General features: G+C 35.3%; 1 protein-coding gene across 2 annotated transcripts; it reads left to right on the forward strand.

The window, feature by feature from the left end:
- Nucleotides 1–377: 377 nt before the first annotated feature.
- On the forward strand, nt 378–16,435 carry LOC136026783 (DNA-directed RNA polymerase II subunit RPB2-like). Of its 2 annotated transcripts, XM_065703482.1 has the most exons (4): nt 378–490; nt 3,647–3,843; nt 9,056–9,265; nt 15,988–16,435. In XM_065703482.1, exons 2-4 carry the CDS (start codon nt 3,703–3,705, stop codon nt 15,997–15,999), a joined length of 363 nt encoding a protein of 120 aa, XP_065559554.1. In that variant the 5' UTR covers nt 378–490; nt 3,647–3,702; the 3' UTR covers nt 16,000–16,435. The 2 variants fall into 2 exon arrangements, 1 of the variants encoding a protein (XP_065559554.1); XR_010617425.1 differs by lacking the exon at nt 9,056–9,265.
- The last annotated feature ends 2,550 nt before the right edge of the window (nt 16,436–18,985 follow it).

Below are 18,985 nucleotides of genomic sequence, written 5' to 3' on the forward strand. Positions count from 1 at the left end.
ATTATAGCTTCGAGCTTAAAACCAACAAGTCCGTCACACGGAAGGCTTATGGCCTTAGGAGACGAATTGGAAAGGTTATACTTAACTAGCCACCGATTTCTTAGCATGGGTGCTGAAATTTAGTTCACCGTAAATAAAAAATCTCACTCGTTATTTACAAAGAGAATTGGATGGCTTCAAAGAAAATAGAATTGACAAGTATTCATTTTGCTGATATGAATGAATTGACAATTCTTTATAAATAAGTCAAAAAGCCACAGCTTATTTAATCTACCAATTAAAGGCAAGCCGACACATCAATTAAGACAGGGCTTAAGTGTGACATTTACGATACTCAGGGAACATATTCATAGACAGAAAACTTTGCAACGCTGGTCGGATAGTCCTTCCATCACCATTATCAAGTTTTCCGACATTTTGTCTTAGCACTTGGGCTGCCTTTTCAGCCAGCCCTTTGGCTGGCTGAGAACTAAGAAAATAAATAAAAGTGGTAAGTATAAAGCTCTTTGTACCTTTTATAGATGTATAATCGACTTGTTTTAATGGAAAACTAGGCTAACAAAAGCTGCAGGCCTTAGGTTTGTATGATTAGCCTATATTAACAGAGGTCAGACTCCACCCCATTAATGTGCAAATATATACCCTGCATTGCGTACTGAATCCAAATTCATTGTTCTCGATCAAGTAAAACAGAAGGCTTTTTTGTAAATACGGGATAGTCTATATTTCTTACTTTAAATTAAAGAGTATAGGTTACCACTTCATGCTTTTTTTGTTATTTACAAATTTGGCTGTTTAGTTTACATTTTGTTTTAAGCACTTTATATATCCATGTAAATAATAAATTTCTCTTCAGTTTTTTGGTCCCTAAATGGGTTAAATCATTGGCATCAAACTTTCAACCTTATTGTTTTATTATAGATTCATTTTTAAGGTGTAATAAGCATTAAGGTAAAATTCTAGTTTAGTGAGTTCTTGCTATCTTGGAAAGGGGTTAGGTTGGGAAGGTGAAATTCTAGTTAATTGACTTCTTGCTATCTCAGAAAGGGTTTAGGTTAAGAAAATGAAACTTTCAGGGATGAATCTACAGATTAAAGTATATCCTGAAAAGGTATTTTGAAGCAACTACATTCACTTCTCCCTCTATAGGGCCCTGACCTTTGATGACCTTTGTAAATATGTGTGTTATAAAATTAAAACCCTGCTAAATATATCTTCTGCTTAATTGAAATACAACAAAATTATTTTCAGGTTCATGACTTTGCTCAATTCCTTTTTATAAGGTTTTAAAGATATGCAAATAAATTTCCTAAATTAAAAAAAAAAGATTGAAATGGCTCCAAATTCTACTCAAATAACAGGAATTACATTTTCATAACTAAAGGCAGAGAAAAAGCAACTAATAACTGAAAATTAAGGTAAAATGTTGTTTTGTCAAAATTTCTATTGGTATAGACCTGTCATGTAGGCAAATTTCAGGGCCCTCTAGTGGGAGAAGGAGTGGAGGTGGGTACTTTAATATACCTTCCCAGGACATAATTTAGCCTGTAGACCTATCCCTGAAAGTTTCATCTCAACCCAAACTCTTTCCAAGATAGCAAGAAGTCAATTAACTGGAGTTTTACCAAATAAAACTTTCAGGGATAGGTTTACAGGCAAAATTATGTCCCAGGAAAGTATTTTGAACTACCTAACTTCACTCTCTTTGCCTCTAGAGGGTCCTAACCTTTGATGACCTTTAAAAATATACGTGTTAGAAAGGTGAAACCTTGCAAAATAGATCTGCTGCTTGAATGAAGCACAATAAAATTGTTTTCAGCTTCACATTGCTCAATCCCATTTATAAGGTTTAAAGATATGCTAATATATTTCCTTAATTTTGAAGAAAAAAATTTTGATATGGCTCAGAATTCTACTGAAATAACAGAACTAAAGGCAGAGAAAAAGCAACTGGTAGCTGAAAATTTATGTAAAAAAGTGTTTTGTCAAAATTTCAATAGGTATTGACCTGTCATGTAGGCAAATTTTAGGGCCCTCTAGAGGGGGAAGGAGTTTATATGGGTACTTTAAAATACCTTCCTGGGATATACTTTAGCCTGTAGACCCATCCCTAAAAGTTTCATTTTTTTAACGTAACCCCTTTCCAAGATAGTAAGAAGTCACTAAACTAGAATTTTACCAGTACTGGTTTGTCATGATTAAGTTAAAGAATCTTAAATTTTGACTAAATGTCTAAATATATGTTTTTATCAAATTGGGATTGGTTGGATCAATACAGCAGATGACCCAATAAATGATGACCAAAGGCTGCATATTGTCTTTGACACATTAGAAAGTTTGGGAACTGCATGTACCTTCTTCTTGCCTCTAATAACTGTTTCTTTGCAATTGTACATTCATTGTTCCACTGAAAACTCAGTTTACAGTGACTAGGAACTCTTTCACTATTTAGTCAGTTCTTGTGCAATTCCTAGGAGTGAATTTTGAAATGTCTTTATTTTCCCATTGACATCTTCATAACAGTTCACTTGTGACTTGACGTCTGTTTCTTGTAATTAATTCTTAAAAGCTTCCCAGTTAATTTTCTTCAAATTAACTTTATTATGTTCTTCATAATTTGTGTATATACTATTATCTAGAGAAATCTCTACCAAAATGGGAAAATGATCACTATATTGGGTAGATTCCTTATCACTTATTATTGAAACTTTTGGAGTGAAATGATGAAGCTTCTAATGAAGCTGACCCTATGGTCACTGATCTTCCTGTTCCGCTATTGATTCTAGTTGGGAAATCCTTTGGGGTAACCAGGCAGATATCTGATGTTTTAATTAAAAATTCAAGGATTGTTTTTTCATTTCTGTTATCATTTCCACATCCACACCAAAGACCATTTTGCACATTTAAATCTCCTATAATGAATAGTTTCTCCCCTCCAGGCACTGTATCTCTAATTTTCATGGTCACTTCAGAGTAAGTTACTGTCTGGTATATTAGTATTGAATATATTCAGCTTTACTTTATTTTTAAGATTTAGTTTGCATCCATCAACCTCCATTTGATAACCCTCCTGCATTGACAAATAAATTGTGATATAATTGATGTTCTTATTAATTCCAATAATCACCCCACCTCTCTCTTTATTCCATCTATCTAATCCTGCTATTTTATAATCTCTGAATGATGGATTTATATATAGCTTCAATAATAATTAATAGTTCAATTATTATTAATAGTTCGGGTATTAATCTCCATAAATATCTGCAGTGCCTTCTTTTCAGTATTAATCCAAAGGAATTTATTATTTTTTAGTATTTGCTATGTACCTGTTATTTGAACTGATATTTTTTTACTAATTATTTTTTAAGTATTCTTGTTGGTTTTTCTTTATAATTTTTTCGTATCGTTTATGTAATAAACAGAAACCGTAGGGCTTTTGGAGAGGGAAGGTATTAAAAAACATTATTCACTGAAATCTACAGAATAGATTTCGTGTATTTTGCATTTTGCATTTTGCAGTTGTGAATTTTGGCGTATTTTTTTTAAAGATTATCCTCGAGGGTCGTTAAATCGCGTTGAAGGAATACATCACCGTTCTATCCCCCTGTTTTGCCATTTCCTTTGAGTAGTAATTTACTTTTTTCAGGAAAGATTATTCATATCGAGAGAATGATGAAGAGCCTAGCTCAAATGTAAATCCGGATGTGCTTGATTGCAAATTTCGCTTTTACTGCTGCAAATCAAAAAGCTGGGAAACTCATTGAAGGCAAGCCGGCTGTCCTATCAACCCCAGTTATGAAGAATATTTTAACTGAACGTAATGTAGGAAAGGGTGCAGGATCGGTAAGATCATAAGACTAGAAAAATTCAGTGTTTTTTTTTAGTTTGCCGTTGAAAGGAAATTAAGAAAGTTGAAATTGTGGTTCATGGCTGCACAAGTAATCAGAGAGGATGTTCCCGTGATATGAGTGGAAACTAATAAAAGGTGTCTCAGTAAAAACACCATCTTTCATTGCTAAACAAGGTCCTGAAGCTCCTCTTTTTAATTTTTATCTCGGTAAAGACTGCATATCCGTTCAACCAAAGGATGGTTCATGGCTGCACAAGTAATCAGAGGGGATGTTAGGCAACACTCTATTTTGTTTTCTGCTACACACCCAGCTTTTTCATTACTTATTTCTCATAATTTCTGTTGATTTTTTTTTCTATTTTGCTATTACTTTTTCGTTATGGGTAGTATCGTATTTAGAACCTTCTTTATGGATATTTTTCTTTATTGGTATATCAAGTATTATTATACCCGACTTATATTAATAATAGATCCCCAGTTAGCCATCTTTATGGATCTTTTGGTTTCTTCTCTGTTGACTGAAATCATTTTATTGTCATTTTTAATGTTTGCTGCAATAATGTTTTTGGACAACTTTCACTAAATTTCCTAAGATTATCAAACAGTTCATGGTAACAAACTGTAGTAAGGAGCAATCTGGCTCAATAGTAACCGAAACTCTAAAAAACGCAATTTTTAAAACAATAGTTACATCAAAAGAATCGCATTTTAATGCTGATTTTAAATATATAAGTTTCATTAAGTTTACTTACCCATCAAAAGTTACGAGCCTGAGAAAATTTGCCTTATTTTGGAAAATAGGGGAAAACACCCCCTAAAAGTCATAGAATCTTAACTAAAATCACACCATTAGATTCAGCATATCAGAGAACCTTATTGTAGAAGTTTCAAGCTCTTATCTACTAAAATGTGGAATTTTGTTTTATTTGAGAGAATGGATGCCTGTTGGTTTGTTTGTTTGTTTTTTTTTTGTTTTTTTTAGGGGTGATCGGTTTGACCTAGTTGTCCTAGAATCTTGTGAGAGGGCTCATTCTAACGGAAATGAAAAGTTCTAGTGCCCTTTTTCAGTGACCAAAAAAATTGGAGGGCACCTAAGCCCCCTCCCACGCTAAATATTTTCCGGAAGTCACCGGATCAAAATTCTGAGATTGCCATCTTATTCAGCATAGTCGAAAAACCTTATAACTATGTCTTTGCGGACGACTTACTCCCCCACAGTCCCCGTGGGAGGGGCTGCAAGTTACAAAGTTTGACCAGTGCTTATATATAGTAATGGTTATTTAGAAGTGTGCAGACGTTTTCAGGGGGATTTTTTGGTTAGGGGGGAAGTTAAAAGAGGGGGATATGTTAGGGGAGCTCTCATTGGAGGAATGTATCATGGGGGAAGAATATTTCCATGAAGGGAGCGCAGGGTTTTCTAGCATTATTTAAAAAAAAACAATGAAAACATAAAGATGAAAAAGTTTTTTCAACTGAAAGTAAGGAGCAGAATTAAAACCTTAAAACGAACAGAAATTATTACGCATATGATGGGCTCACCTCCTCCTAATACATCGCTCTTTTCGCTAAAGTATTTTTAGTAATTTCAACTATTTATTCTACCGCGTTTGTGATTCAGGGGTCATTCTTAAGAAATTGGGACAAAATTTAAGCTTTAGTGTAAACAGCGAGGTACTCACGAGGGGATGAAGCCCTTCATATACGTAATAAAAACATCAGAATACAGAAGTTTGTTACGTAAGCTAATTTGTAAGTTACGTATATCTTTTACTAATAAAAACATTTGTAAAAAATTAGAAATTCTAGTTGCCTTTTTAAGTTGCCAAAAAACCGGAGGGCGACTAGGCCTCCTCCCCTGCTCCTTTTTTCTCAAAATCGTTTGATCAAAACTATGAGAAAGCCATTTAGCCAAAAAAATAAATATGCAAATATCGTTTTAAGCATTCATCTGCGGAGAGCCAAAATGAAAACGTATTGATTCAAAAACGTTCAGAAACTAAATAAAAAAAAACAAGTTTATTTTACGGAAAGTAAGGAGCGACATTAAAACTTAAAACGGACAGAAATTACTTCGTTTGTGAAAGGGGATGCTTCCTCATTAACGCCCCGCTCTTAACGCTAAAGTTTGTTACTATTTAAAAAAGTAGAGTTAAGAGAAAGAGTCAAAGTTTAACGTAAAGAGCGGGGCATTGATGAGGAAGCAGCCCCTTTCACATACGAAGTAATTTCTGTTCGTTTTAAGTGTTAATGTAGCTCCTTACTTTCCGTTAATCATCTCATAGTTCTGATTTTTCGTTTGAAATTAGGCCAACATTGCAAGCAGCATTTAGTTTGCATCATACTGGTCCGAAAGTTTGGATTTTAATCCCAAGAGCTGTGAGAAATTTAATGATGGATTAATTAAGAAAAATTAGAAAAAATGCTATTTTTAACTTATGAACAGGTGATCAGGTCTTAATGAAATTTGATATTTAGAAGGATATCATGTCTCAGAGCTCTTATTTTAAATCCCGACCGGATCTGGTGACATTGGGAGGGGGAAACCTAAAATCTTGGAAAACTAGGGATCGGGATGAAACTTGGGTGGAAAAAATAAGCACAAGTGCTAGATACATGATTGACATAACCGGAACGGATCTGCTCTCATTGGGGTAGTTGGGGGGGGGGGGGGGTAATTCTGAAAAATTAGAAAAAATGAGGTATTTTTAACTTACGAACGGGTGATCGCATCTCAATGAAATTTGATATTTAGAAGGATTTTGTGTCTCAAAGCTCTTATTTTAAATCCCGACCGGATCTGGTGACATTGGGGGGAGTTTGGGTTGGGGGAACCTAAAACCATGGAAAACGCTTAGATTGGAGGGATCGGGGTGAAACATGGTGGGAAAAATAAGCAGAAGTTTTAGATACGTGATTTACATAATTGGAACGGATCCGCTCTATTGGAGGGGGGGGGGTAATTCGGAAAGATTAGAAAAAATGAGGTATTTTTAACTTATGAAGGAGTGATCGGATCTTCATGAAACTTCATATTTAGAAGGAACTCGTAACTCAGATCTCTTATCTTAAATATCAACCGGATCTAGTGTCATTGGGGGGGGGGGGGCAGTTGGGGGGGGGACTGAAAATCTTAGAAAATACTTAAAGCGGAGAGATCAGGATGAAACTGGATGGGAAGATTAAAAACCTGTGTAAGATACGTGACTGACATAACCGTACCAGATCTGCTCTCTTTGGTGGAGTTGGGGAGGGGGGGTTAATGTTGAAAATTGGGATATTTGTAACTTACAAAAGGGTGACCAGATCCTAATGAAATTTGATATTTAGAAGGATCTTGGGCTTTAAAGCTCTAATTTTAAATTCTGACCAGATCCTGTGACATTGGGAGGAGTTGGAGCAGGAAACCGGAATTCGTGGAAAACGTGAAAACTGGGGTATTTTTATCTTACGAATAGGTGATCGGATCTTACTGAAATTTGATATTTAGAAGGAATTCATGTCTCAAAGCTCTTACTACAATTCCCGACCAGATCTTTTGACATTGGGGGAGTTGGAGGGGGAAATCCTGGAAAACACTTGGAGTTTAAGAATTTGGATGAAGCTTGGTGGATAGAATAAGCAAATGTCCTTGATACATGATTAACGTGACCGTAATGGATTTGCTCTCTTTGGGGGAGTTGGGGGGGGCGGTTCAGTGATTTGGCGAGTTCGGTGCTTCTGGACTTGCTAGGATGGGGAAAATTGGCAGGCGTGTCAGGGACCTGCACAAATTGACTTGATAAAGTCGTTTTCCCAAATCCGACCGTCTGGGAGGCAAAAGGGGGAGGAAAGATTAGAAAAAATGAGGTATTTATAACTTACGAGTGGGTGATCGGATCATAATGAATTTTGATATTTAGAAGGACATCGTTACTCAGAGCTCTTATTTTAAATCCTGACCGGCATTAAGCCTCTGATTTTCCTTTTAAATCAATCTATCGATTCTTAGAATTTTGTAAGAGCTCATACCATATGATCTCTTGGCTCTTAGCTCTTCTTGCCTCGTCACAAGTGCCATATGAGCTCTTAGCTCTTGTTTAATTGTTCTAAACTATCATATACGACGTTTTTTTTTATATACTTTAAATTTCAACAAAGGGTACCGACATCTGAAGAATCTTTTGCCAGTACTTGCCTAAGATTCGTCGGCATATCTCAGGTGTCCCCCCCCCCCAAAGGTGAAAGGCTAGTGATGCTCTTGCAGGTCTATGATTAGAACTAAAAGCACAGAAAAACTAAAGAAAAATTAGTCATATTTTCTTATTATGAACTTCACAGGGGGGGGAGGGGGACTAGGTTTGGAGTACTCAGTCGTAATAAGATATAGTTGATAATCATTAATGATGTTTGGTTCCTGGAACACTCCAGACAATTTATGGAACACTCCTGGAAAACTCCATTTTTGCGCATGCATTGGTAATTACTATCACTTGCAATTTTCAGGGAGTATGATAGGATATAGCTGACTATGGTAAGTATATTATAACGACAGTAGTAAGAAATTCAGATTGCCGTTTCGAAGGCCTTTGCAGAATTTGAGGATAGGAAGAATCATAGTAAATTGGGGCAAACATAGTTGGAGAATGAACGCAATTATTTAAGGTTCGTACGCAGAGAGAGGGGATATTTCCTACCTAGTCCTTGCTTTTTTAGTTAATTTACTTTGTTAATACATCATTAAAATTATGGATATTGATTTGTTATGCCTGTATATATAAAATTGTTAGGACAAAAATTCTCCAAGGATCTACTTGCAAGTCCAGTAGGTTTTGATAACAAATATATGTTACAGTGAGTGTCCGAAATCTGGTTAATGTCGACATTCACCGGTGAATGTACGAAATTCTTTTTTCTTTGCTTGGATTTAGTCTGCGCTGCCATTACACTTTTTCAGTCTTATACACGCTTTGATGGTAAAAGTTTAATTTAGGTTAGGTTATAAAATCCCAGAATAAATATCAGAATCTTAACCTAATCTAACCTATCAGTGATTATTATCAGTAATTATTAAGAGATGAATGCAGAGAGAGCTTAGTTCTTCCATTAGTCAATATTCAGGTGTTTGATGCGCTCTTGAGTTTTAACTGTCTAACATTATATTTGCTTAATTTGTGCTTCACATGGAGTGACTTATTTATAACATTGACTTACATGTGCATATTTTAGATACAAAATTCTGATCACAAGCGGAATCGCTCAACATGTTTTAGATATGTTGGAACAGGGATTACGGACCAAGTCATGGTGACAAATAACGAGAAAGGTTATCAGTTATGTAAAATAAAAGTTAGGTCTGTCTGCATTCCACAGATTGGCGACAAGTTTGCGTCTTGCCACGGCCAAAAGGGCACATGTGGGATCCAGTGTCGTCAGGAGGTGATTTTTTTTGGTTTTTTGCTCTGAAAATTATGGGGTTGGTTCGCGAGAATCAGTGAGATTCAACAAGAAACATTTTTATGTTTGTTTTTTCCTCCCTTAATTAGCTTCGTTTTTTAGCCTAATTTTAAAGCGAGGGAACCCAATAAAATCAAAAGAACTGTTGCAAGTTTAATTTTAATAAATATTGTAGGTTTAATTCTTATTAATTTTAGAATTGCTGATTAATTGTTTAGGTGTGAAGGGGAGGAGTAAGTTTTTTTTTCAAGGACGTGTTTTGTGTTTTTTACTCGTCCCAAACACCCTAATTTCCGTAGTGCGGTAATCTATTTTTTGTCAGTACTCGATGGAGATTCAGCTGTTTCCTTATGACCCATTTGTTAATAATAATAATAATAATAATTTAAAAAGAATTTTGGAAAGTACCCAACAGCAAGTGGCCGGAATAGTCAAGCGTATTTGAATTCACCTTAAGGAACTTGCCAGCTGTGAATAAGTGAGAAAAATCAGAATGAGTTTCCCACATATTTTAAGCAAATAAGAACCCCCTGAAGCCTAAAAAAAATTAACTTTCTTATTCATTATTTTATTTAATTGATCTCACAGATTTTCTATTTCCTTTAAGTTTTCCTTCTCGTTTTGGATAATATTCTGATCTGGGGAACTAATCGAAACGTGTGTTTAAAAATCGCACAAATGGCGGAAGTGTGAGGGTTTTGATCTTGAGTTGCATCGGATTTTCTAAAAAGTTCCTTGTGGGATATATTTTCTACCACTAGTAAAAAAAATTTTAGAAGTAGTAGCCTCAAAAATTGTAATCCTTTTGAATATACAGCTGTTGGGAGCTAATATTGGCGGTGCACATATGTTTGAATGATATTAATTTGGACCAATTTAATAAAGTTGAGACTGAGCGATCTACCAACTTTTTTACGCTCTTACATAAAAGGTTTTTTTTCGGGGCCATGTCCTATATATTTATTTATAACCCGCTTACATGAAAAGATAAATAGTGGAATAAACACAAAAGAAAATCAACAATAACATTAAAACACACACACAAAAATTAAACAACGATAACATTAAATAAATAATTTTAATGAAAAAAACGAATTAAACCATGGCGAGGCGACAATCGCCAATACGCTGTTTCTAAAATCCTTTTAAAGGTATACTTTCAAGTTAAATGTAAATATTTCTAACTTTCAGTTTTAATTTAAAGAAAATATAATTAGTTTAGTGTCCTCAGGTAGCTAATATTAGGTAAATCTCGTCATCTCTATTATTCTATCTTTCAATCTTCACTTCTCTTAGGTAAATCACTCATCCTCTCTACTTTTCTCTCTTTTACACTTCATGCTGTCACGATTTTTATGGCACTTGGTATTAACCAAGTGACATATAGCAATCGCCAATTCTGTCGGTCTGTCGGTCTGTCTGTCGGTCTGTCTGTCGGTCCCGGTTTCGCTACTTTAGGCACTTCCAGGTAAGCTAGGACGATGAAATTTGGCAGGCGTATCAGTGACATGACCAGCTTAAATTAGAAATAGTCTTTTTCCCAGTTTGACCATCTGGGGGGGGGGGGAGTGGGGGCCCGGTTAATTCGTAAAAAATAGAAAAAATGAAGTATTTCTAACTTATAAGTGGGGTGATGGGATCTTAATGAAATTTGATGTTTGGAATGATATTATGTCTCAGAGCTCTTATTTTAAATCCCGACCGGATCCGAAGACATTGGGGGGAGTTGGAGGGGGGGACCTAAAATCTTGGAAAACACTTAGAGTGGAGAGATCGGGATGAAACTTGATGGGAAAAATAAGCACAAGTCCCAGATACATAATTGACATAATCGGAACGGATCCGCTCTCTTTGGGGTAGTTGGGGGGGGGGTAATTCTGAAAAATGAGGTATTTTTAACTTACGAACGGGTGATTGGATGTCAATGAAATTTGATGTTTAGAAGGATATCGTGTCTTAGAGCTCTTATTTTAAGGCTTGACCGTATCTGGGGAAAATGGAGGGGGGAGTTGGGAGGGGAAAACCTAAAACTTGGAAAACACTTAGTGGAGGAATCGGGATGAAACTTGGTGGGAAAAATAAACACAAGCCCTAGATACATGATTGACATAAAAGGAACGGATCCGCTCTCTTTGGGGTAGTTGGGAGGGGGGTTATTTCTGAAAAATGAGGCATTTTTAACTTACGAACGAGTGATCGGATTTCAATGAAATTTGATATTTAGAAGGATATCGTGACACAGAGCTCTTATTTTAAACCAAAAACAATTGACCCCCCTCCCCTTCCCGCACAAAAAAAGCATACCAAATGTATTTGAGCTACTCCAATCCCGTCCAGGTAATAAGAGTCCAGCCTAATGCAGGTTATATTTTAATTACTTATAGTTTTACTGACGAGCAATTCTGATTTTCACCTTCTCTTCTTCACTTGGTCAATTGCAATTCCTTTTTTCTAATTGTAGACGTTTCTGTTTTACTCTGGTTTTTACCAGCATTGAGCATGTCTCGTTTGACGCATCTAAAGATATTAGCAGCCTTTTTTTCTATCTTTTCTTGTCCTTTTTTTGCTGGCTGGTGTTTAACCCCCCCCCCCAAAAAAAAAAAAACACACGGTAAATTATCCCCTACGGAAAATACTCTTCTCCTGAAAAAAACGGAAAATACCTCCTCCCCGTGGAAAGTATCATCCCCACGCAGCTGGCTGGTCCCCAATCCCCTTGGACTACAAAAAAGGACTAGAAATATCAATTTCTGATGGAATGAGCACATTCTGAAGTTTCTTTGACCTTGAAGTGGAGGTGAGGACAAGAAAGGGGCAATCCCCCTCCTGTACGCAGTAAATTCTGCTCATATTGGGGTTTAGCGTTATTCTTAACTTCAGAATAACAGTGTAAACCAGAAATCATAAGAGCGTAGATGTCAATTTCACATTTTTGATGCGTTTTTAAAAGTTTCTTTTGTACCCCCCCCCCCTAACAAATGTTAGAAAATACCCTTTTGCTGGCTTTTTGTTGGGAAAACTTTTCATGTAGGGGATTACCGGTCTGATGTTAAAAACAATCAGAAATTAGTCTTTATCAAATGAAAGTGCTCAAGAAATATTTTTCACCTGAGATCGCCCCAAGAAAGTTTCTGGGTGGAATTTTCAGCTAGAATGTAATTGTCTTGGAGGAATTTCACTGGAGGGGGGAATATTTTTTATATGAAAGGAGCTTTCCACGGTGGAGTTTTTCCGTGGAGGAAGGAATTTTTCATGGAGAGGAGCCAGATTTCCCGGCATTATTTGAGAGCACGATTAAAAATTAAATAAGAAAAAAGTTTTTTTTTAACTGGAAGTAAGAAGCAACATCAAAACTTAAAATGGACAGAAATTATTGCGTATACCTTAGTATAGTTCAGTATATAGCATACATATGTAGTTTAGTATATAGTATACATAAACTTTAGCATACGTATACTTTAATTAATTGTAAGTTTTGAATTTTTCGTCCTGAAGTAATAGGAAAATAAGTTTTTTGAACTGAAAGATTAAAATAGTAACCAAAACTCTAAAAACTGATTTTCAATATCAACAAATACATCAACAAAATTCAATTATTATGCTGATTTAAGATATATAAGTTTCATAAAGTTTAGTGTTACCCATCAAAAGTTACGGGCCTAGCAAAACTTACCCGATTTCTGAAATAAGGGGTGGAGATATACCCCTTAAAATTGCAGGAATCTTCAGCGAAGTATTATAAATATGTTAAAAGGATCGACGGAAACTTTAAGTTCTGAAACTTGTACCCTGGTCAATCTCTTAGCGACCTTGATTTCAGCCCCTCTCAAAAATGTGATGGTTAAATAGTTTCTGAGAACGGAGATGTCCACTCTACCGTCCTCAGTGTATGAAGAAGAATAAACAAGAGCAAAGAGCTCATATGACCCTTGTAACGGGGTTGAAAGAGCCAAGAGCTCATTTGGTATGAGCTCTAGCAAAATTCTAAGAATCAATAGATTGCTTTAAAAGGAAAATCGGATGCTTAATGCCGGTCGGAATTAAAAATTAGAGGCTGAGTCACGAGGTCCTTCTAAATATAAAAATTAATAAGGATCCGATCACCCGCTCGTAAGTTAAAAATACCTCAATTTTTTGATTTTTCCTCTCCCTTCAGCCCCCCAGATGGTCGAATCGGGAAAAAACGACTTTATCAAGTCAATTTGTGCAGCTCCCTGACACGCCAACCAATTTTATCGTCCTAGCACAACCAGAAGCACCAAACTCGCTAAAGCACCCCATCCCCAAACTCCCCCAAAGAGAGCGGATCCAGTCCGGTTACGTCAATCGCGACATTTATCTACGACATTTATAGGCGTTTTCCGAGATTTTCGGTTTCCCCGTCCAACTCCCCCCAATGTCAACCGATCTGGTCGGGATTTGAAATATGAGATCTGAGGAAAATCAGAGGCTTAATGCCGGTCGGAGCCAATTTCTACTTTAATTTGGGCTGGTCCCTGATATGCCTGCCAAATTTCGCCGTCCTGGCTTGCCTGGAAGTGCCTAAAGTAGGAAAACCGGGAGAGACAGACCGACCGACCGACAGAATTTGTGATAGCTACATGTCACTTGAAAAATATCAAGTGCCATAAAAAGTATAGATGAAAATTTTCAGGATAATATATAAGACAGCCGCCAAATTGAAAACGAAATAGAAATTTAAATAAAAATTTGCATTTAAAGGTTATTAATTGCTAATACAGACTGTACAAGAATAGTCAATGATGACACATGTACCTAGACCCAGTGTAGCTCTTCTCGAGAAAACACTTGTATTTATTTGGATTTATTGGATGTCTTATGTCCCTGAGGCCTGTGTCTATGGAATGAAGTTGCATGGCTCAATTCAACGAGACGTCTTATTTCGCGCAGAAATATTCGTTTTACCACGATCTGTGAAATACTGCACAGTCAGTTTACTAGAATCTGTTACCGATTCGAAGCAGGGATCTAGAGCGACAGAAACTATGTGTACCCAGGTTGTCCGAATCGCGTATCTATATTACTATAAAAACAGCTTGAGTGTTAGAGTTGAATTTTTGAGAGTTTCTGGGGGTTAATTCAGTCCATAATTTTCAACAAGAATATAAGACATTGCACCAAATTGACTCAAAATTGACTGACCAAATTAAGGTGAATTTACAGACTAGCACATAAACACAATAATACCTCACACAACCGAGAAAAATTATCACTTTACCAAAAAAGAAAAAAAGCTATTTTCTCTGGATTTCACTAGCTATTGTAAATTAAATTCATTTTTATTTAGAACTGATAAAAAAATTGTTCAGTTTGTGAATTTAGTGATGGAGAGACTTGGTATCATTTTTTTTTTGGGGGGGGGGGTTAAAGACTTATGAAAAGGACAACATTGAGATGCAAGTCAAATCACAACAGTTTTTGCTTCTCCTTAAAGTTTAAGTTTTTGGTTCTCATATTAAAGTTCTCTTATATATTAAAAAAGTTAACTTGTTTTAATAAATTAATTTTATTTTACATACCAATAGCGGCAGAGTGAAATATCGGTTCTCATCTGTTGTGCACCGAGTTTGAAGGACAATAAACAGCCTTTTTCTTTGTAAGAAAGTTTGATTCCCATTTTGCATTTCGTATCAAATTTAGTAGATAAGTGAACATTCTTAATTCTGTAGGATCCAAAAAAAATTGATAGAACTTAAAACTGGTTTACATGAATGAACTAGTGGAAAAAGAAAAGGTTTGTCGCCGGTTCTGGAAATACCGTTTTTGATAAGTTCTAAGTTATAATAAGAACTGAACACAAATAGGGAAGACTAATAAAGGCATGTACAAACCATTAGCTGATTTTTACATGTTCAACAGCATCCACAGAATTTGCTCTAATTGTTGGGTCTCATTTATCATCTGTGGTAAATTATTCAAATGAGGAGAGAGAAACAGAAGAAAGGAAGAACACCAGTGCCACTGTAGACCTAGAAAAGTTTCAGTGCGTTTCGAGGATTATTTAGCTGCCTGAAACTTCAAAAGTGAAGAAAATCATCTTGTTGTTTGTCGTAAAATAAGAATCACTAAATTTTTTTAGGGGTTTGAGGTGATAATGGGAAACTTGCAAAAAAAAGTTTTTGCAAGTTTTATCTCGCAATAGTAAAATTTTTCGCAAAATTTATTTCGCAATAAATGAAATTTATTTATCTGGCATATTTTCAATTTATTTTTCAATCTTCAAAAAACCAATTTTTTAAGGAAATTTAGTGGATAGGTAGAGCTGAAGCTTAGATGTGTAAGGATAACGGAAATGTCGAATTACGTTGAAGGGTTAAAACCTTCAACGAAGGGAAAAATAGCATACCAAAAACTTGCACAGGAAAAAAATTGATTCCTTTGTTTGACAACACTCCAAATTCTCTCGAAGAAAAACAACGAATGCAATAGGGTTCGAATCTTGATGCTTGACACAATTGACAGTTTTTTGAGCATAATAATAGGTTAATTGAAAAGATTGCCTAAAAATGACTAGTGGCAGTTGTAGTCTTCCTTGCACCGGATGAGAATTATGATCTTAACCCGATGACCCATTCTAATTGCTCCTTTAAAGTAATGATCTGGTCTTTGTTTATTTATTTATTTTATCACTTCTTTACATGTCTTTTATCTCTAATCGATTAACGTCCCTTTTTCTTTTCTAGGCTAAGCAGTAGCTGAGCAGTAAATTTTGCAAAACTAACTGTGTAAGCCTGTACAGTGTTGCCGTCTTTTTGTGTGATAGCCTTAATTTTCACAGAGAAAGGCGTTGCATCAGACCAGGCTTCTTGCAATTTTAAAGTTAAAATAAAAATCAAGGGCTTTCAACCTTAAATTCGTTTCATTCTCTGTAAAATTCTTGTTTGTGCCTTTTTTCTTCTTCTTTTTCACATTTTAAAAGAAATAGAGCCCTTAACATTTTTGAACTAATTATATTTTTTGCTCATCCTTTGCTAAACGAATTTACTGCACATCCCAGCTCTTCTGCTCTTCGTGAAGTCTACTCAACCAAGAAATTTTAGCATGAGTCATTCTGAGTCAAGAAAATAAATTGAAAATTTTAAATATACTGATTTTGCTGATTTAAAATATATAAGTTTCATCATTTATGTATTTATTATTGTTTTAAAAAGTAGAGTTGTAAAAGAGTCAAACTTTAGCGTAAAGAGCGGGGTGTTGAGGAGGGAACCACCCTTTTAATATACGGAATAATTTCTGTTCATGTTAAGCTTTAATGTCGCTCCTTACTTGCAGTTAAAAAAAAACTTTTTTTTATTTGTAATTACTTAAGGAACCCTGATTAAAAGGTTGATTCAGCAAAGGTTGAAGCTCATGTGGTAATTAACGTGTATATGCCTACAAATTATAACAACAACAATCTGATTCACAATTTGCGTCTGTGTGCAAGCTTTTAGTCAGGTTTCTTAAAAAAGTGGCCTAAGAAGGATAACTTCATATACTGAGCTAATTTCCTCAACTTTAACTTAAATCATGTTGTTGCTTCGTTTGTCAGTCGCAAGATCAAAGTTTTTAAAGAATGATTCTATTCGGACCTCCTTCCTATCTCTACTTTCTTTTACTCATCCCCACCTATTACTCAAAATGTAGAATCGAGTTGGTTTTCATACCAAATCTTTTAATTTGAAGACTGTTCTTTATTACTACAGCTCCAGCAAGCAGTACAGGAAAATCAATCCTTTAAGATTTTTATTGCTATCTGTAGAATCTACTGCACTGTCCATGAATTGGCACTTTTTCAGTATCAGGTGGTGTTGTTGAGGTAACAGATATTTTAAATAATTCTCCATGTTTGACTATGAAAAATAACCCAGCGTCAAAAACTACCCCAATCAACGCTTAAAATCAATTGTGTAAGATTGTTATCGCAACTACTACGATTGGTCATGACTTTCCAATCAGATAGACAGCTGAATATAATACTGGGTAATAAGATGGCCACCGCAAATGTATGACAAGAAAATATTTTTCAAGAAAACCGAAAAGTTTTACTACCCTTTTTAATTGACCAATAAAACTTGTGGGCAACTAGGCAACCTCCCTGCCAAATATTGTTTTCAAAAATCCTGCGATAAATTTTCTTAGATAGTCATTTTCTTCATCCTAGTTAAAAGGCCTAAAAACTATGCCCTTGAGTATAACATGACCTGCCCCCTCCACAGCCCCTGGGTAAAGGTGTTTATGTTATAAAATGTATCTATTGTTTACCAATAGTAGTTGCTATTAAGATGCATGTATAAATTTTCAGGGAGGAGGGGGAATTTTCTGCTTGGGGTTTTTTCCACGGGGGAATTTTCTACGGGGTTGAAGTTTCCAGGGAGTGAACTTGTCAAGGGAAATTATAGACTAGAAATTTGCCAGAATTCTCATAAATTTTTTTTTTATTTGTATTGCTTTCTTTTTCCTGTGTCAATCCTAAGCGTGGAGTGGTTAAAAGTAATTGTTTGGGGCAGATTTTAAACGGGATTGAATTATATAGAAGATTTTTCGATGGTAAGGGGGGTTCCATCCGTGGAAATGGGATCAGATTTCCTGGAACTATTTAAAAATAACCAAAACTCAATAAAAAAAACAAGTTTTTTTTTCTATTGAAAGTAAGGAGCAACATTAAAACTTAAAACAAGCAGTAATAATCTCTAATATGTTGGGGGTTGCCCTCTCCTCAGGACCTCCATCTGTACGCTATAATTTGAATTGTGTCCCAATTCTTTCAGAATGATTCCTGAAACACAAAAACATTAAATAGAACACAGTGGCTTTTTTAAAAGTACTGAAAAACTTTAGCGTAAAGACCGAGATTTTGAGGAGGGGGCAACCCCTCTCATTTACGCAATAATTTCTGTTAATTTTAAGTTTTAATGCTGTTCATTACTTTCAGTTTTTGTGAAGATAAAAATTGTATTTATTTAATTTTTACCATAAAATACACTTCATTTTAAACAAATTGTAAAGAAGAGGGGGATATGCTAGTTTAACTTTCAATCGAGGAATTTGTCATAGGGGAAGAAATTTTCCATAAAGGGAGCGCAGGATTTACTAGCATTACTTAAAAAAAATGAAAAAGTTTTTTTCAGCTGGAAGTAAGCAGCAGCATTAAAACTTAAAACGAACAAAAATTATTACCCATATGAGGGGCTCACCTCCTCCTAATACCTCACTCTTTACACTAAAGTATTTTTAGTAATTTCAACTATTTATTCTGTGGCTTTTGTGATTCAGGGGTCATTCTTAATGAATTGGGACAAAATTTAAGCTTTAGTGTAAAGAGCGAGGTACTGACGAGGGGGCAAACCCCCTCATATATATAACAAAAACATAAGACTACAAAAGTTCTTTACGTAAGCTAATTTACAAGTTACGTATATCTGTTACTTATAAAAAGGTTCGTAGAAAATTTAAAGTTCTAGTTGCCTTTTTAATTAACCGAAAATCAGAGGGCAACTAGGCTTCCTCTCCCGCTCTTTTTTTCTCAATGCATTCAATCAAAATTATGAGAAAGCCATTCAGCCAAAAAACAAATAAATATAAAAATTTCGTTTTAATTATTCCTCTGCGGAGAGCCGAAATCTAAACATGCATTGATTCAAAAACGTTCAGGAATTAAATAAAAAAACAAGTTTTTTAAATGAAAGTAAGGAGCGACAT

The sequence above is a fragment of the Artemia franciscana genome, chromosome 5, assembly GCF_032884065.1.
Source record: "Artemia franciscana chromosome 5, ASM3288406v1, whole genome shotgun sequence".
Lineage (NCBI taxonomy): Eukaryota > Metazoa > Arthropoda > Branchiopoda > Anostraca > Artemiidae > Artemia > Artemia franciscana.